The 10,051-nt window shown below is 46.4% G+C and overlaps 1 protein-coding gene across 5 annotated transcripts; it reads left to right on the top strand.

The window, feature by feature from the left end:
- Positions 1 to 319: 319 nt before the first annotated feature.
- On the top strand, positions 320 to 9,822 carry LOC310661843 (uncharacterized protein). 5 transcript variants are annotated; one of them, XM_083408365.1, is made up of 5 exons: positions 320 to 755; positions 3,883 to 4,175; positions 6,047 to 6,224; positions 7,648 to 7,843; positions 9,518 to 9,822. In XM_083408365.1, exons 2-5 carry the CDS (start codon positions 4,023 to 4,025, stop codon positions 9,570 to 9,572), a joined length of 582 nt encoding a protein of 193 aa, XP_083264491.1. In that variant the 5' UTR covers positions 320 to 755; positions 3,883 to 4,022; the 3' UTR covers positions 9,573 to 9,822. The 5 variants fall into 5 exon arrangements, with proteins under 5 accessions (XP_083264491.1, XP_083264488.1, XP_083264489.1 ...); XM_083408362.1 differs by lacking the exon at positions 320 to 755 and adding an exon at positions 1,239 to 1,279; XM_083408363.1 differs by lacking the exon at positions 320 to 755 and adding an exon at positions 1,313 to 1,585.
- Positions 9,823 to 10,051: the final 229 nt, after the last annotated feature.

The following is a 10,051-nucleotide window of genomic DNA, read 5'->3' as shown; positions in this document are numbered from 1 at the left end:
CAGTAAAGGTAAAGGTAAAGGGACAACTGACCATTAGGTCCAGTCGCGGACAACTCTGGGGTTGTGGCGCTCATCTTGCTTTACTGGCCGAGGGAGCCGGCGTGCATCTTCCGGGTCATGTGGCCAGCAGGACTAAACCACTTCTGGTGAACCAGAGCAGCGCACGGAAACGCCGTTTACCTTCCCGCCCTGAGTGGTACCTATTTATCTACTTGCACTTTGACGTGCTTTCAAACTCCTAGGTTGGCAGGAGCAGGGACCGAGCAACGGGAACTTACCCCGTTGTGGGGATTCGAACCACCAACCTTCATTCGGAAAGCCCTAGGCTATGTGGTTTAACCCACAGCGCCCAGTAGCGCAGCTTAAAAGTGTCTCCTTCTTCTGCGTTACACAATTCGTTTCCTGAAAGGATGGGTGCCTGTCCACACAGGGAGGCCCTGTGCAACATTTTAAAACATTTCCAGACTTCTTGCATTTGCTGGGTGCTTGCCATCTCCAGTGTCTGCCTCACGTCCCCTGTGTGCTGCAAAGGATTCTGGGGCATTCTGCCTGGCACATCCATGGCATAGATTTAAAGCACTCTTATGCCACTTTTAACAGTCATGGCTTCCCCCTTCCCTCAATGAATTGTAGAAACTGTAATTTTCTGAGGGTGCTGACTTCACAGAGCTGCCATTTCCAGCTCCCTTATCAAAGTTCAGTTCCCAGGATTCTCCATGACTGTTGAAAAGGAGTAAGAATGTTTTAAAAGTATGGTGCGTCAGTTCATGTGGGACATTGGCTAAACCGCTTGGGCCTTGTGTTTCCTCACATAAATAGTAAATTTGGCTTACTTTGACTACGGGGTTGTGGCACTCATCTCGTTTTCAGGCCGAGGGAGCCGGCGTTTGACCCCAGACAGCTTTCCAGGTCATGTGGCCAGCATGACTAAACTGCTTCTGGTGTAACAGGATACCATGACGGAAACCAGAGCGCACGGATACGCTGTTTTTATATACATTTTGATCGGTGAGCAGTAGAGAAGATAAGAAGAAAACAAAACACAATGAAATACATTATGTAAACTATTACATGTGCTGATTAAAAACAATGGGAGATATTAAAAGGCAACGAGAAATATAAAACAATTATATTAAAATGGCTTTAAGAAAAAGAAAAAGCAAGGTCAGGTGTTAATAATTCTAAAATTAAGACGAGGTCTTGCACTGACAAGCCATTACTGCTGCACAAAAAAACCAGCTACCTTGGCAGTGATCTCAGGAAACTGGTCAGCCAAAAGGTAACCAATATAATGATTGGTCCATTTGTTTTCTATGTGTTTGGCCACCTCTCAATATATCACCTAATTCAGCAGGAGGGTTCCTGAGATGTACACAGCTTTGCAAGTGAGGAAAATACCCTTCCTGCCACCCCCCACCCCTGCAAGGCTATGCCATGGCCAGATGTACTTTACACTGCTCTACACAAAGAAAAGCTATGAACCACTTCGCCTGTCCTTATTTGCTCTGACCAGAAGTTTATTTCCAGAAGTTATGGATGAGGGTTGGACCCCTTGAATCCTGAAACATGGGAATCCTTTTTAATTGTTGGTGTTAGGGACCGAACATAGTTCTGGGACGTACAGTATTCTGCTTTATGCATTACGTACAGTGGTCTGCATTTAAGTAACCAGAATAGAAAATGTAAGCTAGGGTTGAGCCTCTTGGCAGCCTAGCTAAGACCAACCAGCTAACCAACCAACCATTTTTTTTATCAAGTGCAAGGCTAGAGGGTGTATAGAGTGTTTCATCATGCCTCTATAAGACTGCCTTGGCTTCTGTGGTAGTCAAGGAGAAAGAAGCTCTATTCTCTTTGCAGCAAGCGTAGAAAATGGGGGGCGACTGGAGAGAAAGGACTAACTTACATGGACTTCTTAGGCACTTCTGTCTGTTAAAACACTTGACATTGGACTACTGCAATGCGCTCTACGTGGGGCTAGCTTTGAAGGTGACCCGGAAATTACAACTAATCCAGAATGCAGGAGCTAGACTGGTGACTGGGAGTGGCCGCCAGGACCACATAACACCGGTCCTGAGAGATCTGCATTGGCTCTGAGTACGTTTCCGAGCACAATTCAAAGTGTTGGTGCTAACCATGAAAGTGCTAAATGGCCTGGGTCCAGTATACCTGAAAGAGCGTCTCCACCCCAATCGTTCACACTGAGGTCCAGCGCTGAGGGCCTTCTGGTGGTTCCCTCACTGCGAGAAGCCAAGTTACAGGGAACCAGAGAGAGGGCCTTCTCAGTAGTGGCACCCGCCCTGTGGAACGCCCTCCCATCAGATGTCAAGGAAATAAACAACTGAACAACTGAAATAGACATCTGAAGGCACCCCTGTTTAGGGAAGTTTTTAATGTTTGATGATTTATCATGTTTTTAATATTCTGTTGGGAGCCGCCCAGAGTGGCTGGGGAAACCCAGCCAGAGGGGCAGGGTGATAATTATTATTATTATTATTATTATTATTATTATTATTATTTTATTGACTTGACTGTTCTCTGCCCACCAAAAATTACCTGAATACAGCCCAATATGATATTCAGCCTCTAGCATTTCCAGCTGAGCATCCATCCCAACTTATCTGCCTGGAGGTTATACACCATTGCTCTTTAAAGGTAAAGGTAAAGGTACCCCTGCCCGTACGGGCCAGTCTTGACAGACTCTAGGGTTGTGCGCCCATCTCACTCAAGGAGGCCGGGGGCCAGCGCTGTCCGAAGACACTTCCGGGTCACGTGGCCAGCATGACATCGCTGCTCTGGCGAGCCAGAGCCGCACACGGAAACGCCGTTTACCTTCCCGCTAGTAAGCGGTCCCTATTTATCTACTTGCACCCGAGAGTGCTTTCGAACTGCTAGGTGGGCAGGCGCTGAGACCGAACAGCGGGAGCGCACCCCGCCGCGGGGATTCGAACCGCCGACCTCTTGATCGGCAAGCCCTAGGCACTGAGGCTTTAACCCACAGCGCCACCCGCGTCCCCACCATTGCTCTTTACTGAGTATTAATTCAGTTTGCGTGAGGGTTATATGCCACCATCTAACCAACGTTGCTGTTATCCTACAGTTTCCACTACTATTTTCCCAACACTTTTTGTCTGGGGTGAGAGGCAAGCATGCATGTTTCCCAACGGCGCCAAATCCATTTAACCTGAGCGGCCTACATTGGCTGGTGGATATCAATGCTCCAAACACATGCACACACATGTTAAGAACATGTAAGAATTGTTGGGGGCGGGAATCACACCAAAGATCGGTCACAATATAGCACTTGGGTGCTGCTGGGAAGCTCAGAAGCAGGGCTTTGACGACAGCAGTAGTATCTTGTCTGTAATCTGCCCTGGGTGCTGTCTAACTATCAACTGGATTTTAACTGGGAAGCCCCTTTGCCAATCAGTTTTGACTGCGAAGTGGGACTCACGTAAGAGGCATCATACACCTTTTTTTAAAAAAGAAGAAACTAATGAGCAAGCATTAGTATTGTCCTATAAAAGGGTAAATAATAATAATAATAATAATAATAATAATAATAATTTATTTATACCCGGCCCATCTTGGCTGGGCTTCACCAGCCACTCGGGGCGGCTTCCAACAAAATATTAAAATACCGTAATGCATCAAACATTAAAAGCTTCCCCAAATGATACGAATGCTCTCTACTCATGGTTTCATAACAGTGACCCACTCCCCACCCCAAAATAATGTGGTCTACAAAAATGGAGACAGGAGAGCACTGCTGTGGAGCCAGACTTCTGGGGTTATTCGTTTGCTCTCCTGGGGGGGTGGGCGGTCAGGCGCTCGTAATCATTAGGCTAAGCCCCTAAAACCTGATTGCCTCCTCCTCCCCATTAGATTGGCAAACAGCTTAAGCAGCAGGAGCCGAGATAGGCCTGGCTATATAAACTTTCCCAGGCATCCTCCTCCCTGGACCAATCTCCTTTGCCAACTGTCCTTCAGCCAGAGCCATCGGTCATCCATCCATCGTGGTCGTGATGAAGAGCCAGCTTTGCCTTCTCGTCTTCCTCCTCTGCCGTTTGTCTGCGGTGCAAGGCTCCATCTGGGCATGGATGCACTCTCTGCCACACGCTGCCAATGGGGTGCCACCCCGCAGGGACCCTGGGTCATCATCCGGCCAGGAGCTGGCGGTAAGCATCTTTCCCCAACCTTAGAAAACAGGTCATCTTTGCCCTTTCATCATGTGGGCTCTCTAGCTTCTAGGAATGAGGAGGGAGGACAATCAGTAGGGTGGGGAATCTGTCCTATTAGTCCTGGGATAGGGACCCTGTGGCTCTCTGGGTGTCGCTGGCCTCCAATTCCTTCCCCCCCCCATACCATTTGGCCACTTTGGGTGGGGCTGATGGGATCTGATGGGATCCAACAGCATTTGCAGGGCCACACCATTAATCTGGCAGCGACTTGACTCCCACAAATCTGTTTCCAGCTCCAGCCCTCACCTAGGCACTTCCAGTGTAGTTATAAAGCAGAGAGTGCTTCTGAGCATGTTCAGAGTGCCAGATTTCTAGAAGATAGAGGAGGTGCAAGAGGAGAGGTGGAATCATAGGGAGTGTGTGTGTGGGAATTAAGAGGAAGACTAGATTGCACTGAGCTGAGCTCTGATAAATTAGCTCTGATAATTTTTTTAAGAAGAAGGCTCTGAGTTCAGGTCCACCTGGAAGCCATACTTTCTGCCCCAGAAGCCCTCTTGTAACCCACCTAAGTAGGATGCTGGTTTTAGTTGCTCTGGAGCGAGAGATTTGTAGACACAGAGGTCACCTGGTCACAGATTTTCCCACTAAAAAGAGATGCATTGTATTTTTGATTTGAATTATATCAATGATTTCTAAATTTGCATCTGTATGGATGAGCATATCCTTCTTTTTTTTTGCAAATATGTTACCTGTTTTGTCCTCTCTTTTTATTGGCAAACACAAGCAGCCACCCTAACGGGGAGTGATGACTAGCAAATCTATCTTACACCTCCACATTTAGGCTTGCCCTGTCTCCAAAAGTAAAAATCAGGACACAGTTGAGTTTTTTTTTTGTAAAACTTGAGTTTTGGAGCTTTTAAAAAGGCATTTCCAGCACAATTTACGGTAACCCGTCACCAGTTTTCAAGGACATTTGCCTGATTTCCGAAAAATAATCCAGGAGGCCATTTTTGGAGGCAAATCGCAGGACATGTCCTGGAAAATCAGGACGTATGGCAGCCCTACCCACATGCATCTACAAAGTCCAGTGTGGATGCCATTTTTTGTGGGTGTTAGTTGGTGCTCCCTAAGAGCTGGAATCTCTCTCCAAAGGACCCAGTCTCTGTGCAAATTTCAGCAAGCTTCAAACTTGTAGTTCTGTCCAGCTTTTCTGCCATTGACTCTATCAGGCTGCTGGAACTCCATTGTTTAAAGCATGGGTAAGCAAACTAAGGACCAGGGGCTGGATCCTGCCCAGTCGCCTTCTAAATCTGGCCTGCGGACGGTCCAGGAATCAGTGTGTTTTTACATGAGTAGAATGTGTTCTTTTATTTAAAATGCAGCTCTAGGTTATATGTGGGGCCTGCCTGGTGTTTTTCCATGAGTAGAAGGTGTGCTTTTACAGTGGTACCTCGGGTTAAGAACTTAATTCATTCTGGAGGTCCGTTCTTAACCTGAAACTGTTCTTAACCTGAAGCACCACTTTAGCTAATGGGGCCTCCTGCTGCCGCCGCACCGCCGGAGCATGATTTCTGTTCTCATCCTGAAGCAAAGTTCTTATCCTGAGGTACTATTTCTGGGTTAGCAGATTCTGTAACCAGAAGCGTCTGTAACCCGAGGTACCACTGTATTTAAAATGCATCTCTGGGTTATTTGTGGGGCATAGGAATTTGTTCATTTCCCCCTCCCAAAAAAAATATAGTCCGGCCCCCCACAAGGTCTGAGGGACAGTGGACCGGCCCCCTGCTGGAAAAGTTTGCTGACCCCTAAGCTTAGCAATTGGCACTGCTAGATCATGCATCTGACCCTCATCTTTCTCCATTCTGCAGGCGGCCGTGTGCAGCCACGAAATAAACTGCCCCCGTGGATTCTTCTGCGACCACCACTTTGGGCTCTGCCTGCCCTTCAGGCAAGAAGGCGAATTCTGCCGACGGGATGCCCACTGCGCCCTGGGGCTTAGCTGCATGTTTGGCAAATGCCAGGAGACTCTGCCTGGTGGGCAGGAAGGTAAGCCATTGCCTATTTTGCAACGTTTCTTTTGCATCTCGCAACAAAGGTCAGGCCTTTCAAGTAAGGAGCCTAAATGTCTAATTGGAGATCTAGTAGCTCAGGGAACAGGCATGTAGTAAATCATGTTCTCTCTGGAATTAGGAGGGGCAGGGCTTTCAGATGGCAGGACTAGGCTGAATGAAGACCCAGTAATTCATCCAGCTAGAAATCTGCGCTATGCTATGCAAAGTCTGAAAGGACAGGTCTCTGCCCCAAGGAGCTTACAATTTAAAATCCAACACAAGGGAGGCAACAGGAAAAAAGAAAAGGAAATTGAGGCACAGGGGTAAACATGGAGTGAATACATTTAGGGTTAGAAGTTACCATTGACTGTAACTATTATTTATGCATCCTTATCTTGTTCTTGAGGGCTTGGGAGGAAATGGAGGGTTTAATGTGGGTCCGTCCGTCCCCCCCCCCTCCCGAAGTTGGACTCCCATCAACCCTAGACAGCAAGGCCCATTGTTAGGGAAGCTGGGAGTTGTAGTCCTATAGCATTTATTTATTCCCCCTTTGAAAAATGCATATGTTTTCAGGTACTTTCATTTTGAAACTAATTTGGGGGAGGGAAATTAATACATCACAGATTAGCAAAGTGCGCCAGATGTCTAAGACATCTCAGGTCTGTAAAAAACGTGCTCAATGCCAACGATTAAGGACGGCTCAGGTTAGATAGATAGATAGATAGATGGTTGGATAGATAGATATAGATAGATAGATAGATAGATAGATAGATAGATATCTTTATTGTCTTTGTCCCATACAGAACAATGAAATTGAAAAACTACACGTAAAACATTCAAAAACCCCTAAAAACTCTGAAACCCCATTTTAAAATACACTATACTATACTATAAAAACCCCTAAAACTCTGAAACCCCAATTTTAAAATATACTATACTATACTATACTATACTATACTATACTATACTATACTATACTATAGAGACCCCTTATGCTGCGTTTAGAACGAGAATTGCATTTGCGTAGAAACTGTTTCTCAGGCGGCTAGTCCTAGCCTTTATAACCCTATACCTTCTTCCAGAAGGCAGAAGCTGAAAGAGAGCATTTCTGGGGTGCGTACTATCCTGCGCTATCTCTGCCGCTTTCTTATGGCACCTGGCAGAATAGATTTGATCTAAGGTGGGAAGAGTGCACCCAATTATTCTCTCTGTAGTCTTTACAACCCTGGATAGCATTGTTTTTTCCCTGGCCGTGCAGCTCCCAACCCACACACACAGACCATAGACCAAAGTATCCCTGATTTTCAAAGATTTCAAGGCATCTCGGCTTTGCAAAATGTGCTAGCTTTCGAGGTCTGTATCGCCACCCTCAAATGCGTTTGGGTTCTCAATTACTCTCCTTTCCTTGTCCCTTGGAGGTGCCCGCTGCCACCACGATAAGGATTGCTCTCCCGACGCCTGCTGTGCCCGCCAACATGGAGAGAAAGTCTGCAAGAAAAGGCTCCTTTTAGATGAAGGGTGCTACGTTCCGGAAGGAGGGATTGCATTCAGCGTGAACCAGGTGTGCCCCTGCCTAGAAGGACTCGTGTGCAAAAAGATGCCCCCGAACCGAGAGTAAGTACACTGATGTGGACTGGAGGGGGGGGGGGTATGGCTAGCAACATATCGTGAAATGGCTTCCCCTCCACCCTTAAGCAAATAATTGCTTTGCAGAATGTGGCACGACAGCTCCTCCCAGATGGGTGCATTCTGCGATCGTGCTTTTCGTACCCATAACAGGGCATCATCGATGGTTGGTTTATCCCTGCTTTGTTCTGCAATGTGCCTCCACACACTGTTGCTGTCTCTCAAGCCGGTAGAGTGCAATAAAAGCGGGACAAAAATTAACCGAAACATTTTTGACATAAAAAAGGTGATGGGGTTTCAGCGGGGAGTTAAGGGGTGTATAGAAACAAAGCAGCGCCAGCGCTGCCCCAACACTTTTTCACAGGCGTGAATGCCATTGAAAATGGGAACGTCGGTGTGATAGCCCTGAAAATATTGTGAGCACAACTCATCATATAATAATAATAATTTATTATTTATACTCTGCCCATCTGGCTGAGTTTCCCCAGCCACTCTGGGCGGCTCCCAATCGAGTGTTAAAAAACAATACAGCATTAAATATTAAAAACTTCCCTAAACAGGGATGCCTTCAGATGTCTTTTAAAAATAAGATAGCTGCTTATTTCCTTCACATCTGATTTGAAGGCATTCCACAGGGTGGGTGCCACTACCGAGAAGGCCCTCTGCCTGGTTCCCTGTAACCTCACTTCTTGCAGCGAGGGAACCACCAGAAGGCCCTCAGAGCTGGACCTCAGTGTCTGGGCTGAACGATGGGGGTGGAGACGGTCCTTCAGGTATACTGGACAGAGGCCATTTAGGGCTTTAAAGGTCAGCACCAACACTTTGAACTGTGCTCGGAAACGTACTGGGAGCCAATGCAGATCTCTCATGAAAAGGGCATGTTGGAAATCTCAGGTTCATGGCCCAGACCAGGCCTGCCAGATCTCCCCATGTGGTCTACCACACTGGTTTTTTGGGGGGGTGTCAAGCCCTGCCCTGCTCCTGATGCCATATATGATGTCAGAGGTAGGGCAGGGAAAGTCATGCAGCACCTCACAGAAAGCAGGGTTTTTGTGATGCCACTGTTCAGATTATTGTTGGCTCTTTCAAAAATCTTTCAAATGCACTTGCTGATGATGAGATGAGTTGATTTTCGGCCCTTGCAAAGTCACCAGGCTTTGCAATTGCTGGCATTGTCAGCTGATCAGCAGTTCCTGCAGAGCCCCGAGCCTAGAAAGTGTTGCTGGTGTGCCTTTGTCCACGCTGCACCATTTGGTTTAAAAGGAAAATGGGTCACTTGGTGTCATTATTAATGTCAGGGGGTGGATAGGCTGCCAGCCCCATCCGTCTATCAAAGTTGGCCCATGGACAGCGGGGCAAGTCCACTTCTTTTCCTCTGCACTAGATCATTAGGTGTGCTCGATGATGATGATGATGATGATGATGATTATATTGCTCGATTGACAATACGTAGTACGCACCTGGCTAGGGTACGCACTAGCTTACATCTTAATCACAGAACCTGTTTTAATCTGAGCCACAGCCAACTCCAGAAGCTCATGTGCTCTGTCGATGTGCTCTGTCTCCTTTTGCTACCTGTCGAAGAATGCTGTGTGACATGAAAATCTGCTTCAACAGTAGACACTCCTATAAAAAAAAATTCTCTCTCTTTCCTCCCCGCAGGGCCTCATTTGAATACTGGTCGGATAAAATTGTCTGGAGATGCCAAAAACAATAGGCAAGCAGGGAGTGTGGATTAAAAAAGCAAAACAGAGCTGTATTTATTCCATGTAAATAACACTGTACATAAAACTGTTTTTTGCCCTCCTCTTTCTATTGGACATTTGTAAATAAAAATTATCTGAGTTGTCGCCAAGTAATGCAAGGACCAAGTCATTATTCCACCCCACTTTCTGTCATTTTTGTTTTATTTAATGAATAATTTGTACATGAAAATAGTACTTGAAGTTCGTGAATATGCAGATTTACAATAAACTGGAAGCATCATAAGATTGTACGTTGTCTTGAAATCTGTTATTCCAAAGTATTTGGAACATAGCCCCCTTTCCCATAAAACTGTTTGACGGATTAACGTGTATTGAGTTATATTATGCTAATCTTATCATTAACAGTGATTAACATTGGCCCTGCCTGCAATCTGGCTGGACTCCAACTCCCATCATGCTTTGGGCTGATGGGAGTTGGAGTCCAGCAAGA

This window comes from Podarcis tiliguerta (assembly GCF_965153285.1).
Source record: "Podarcis tiliguerta genome assembly, chromosome: 13".
In the NCBI taxonomy this organism is placed as follows: domain Eukaryota; kingdom Metazoa; phylum Chordata; class Lepidosauria; order Squamata; family Lacertidae; genus Podarcis; species Podarcis tiliguerta.
This window is presented reverse-complemented; position numbering and strand designations above follow the sequence as displayed.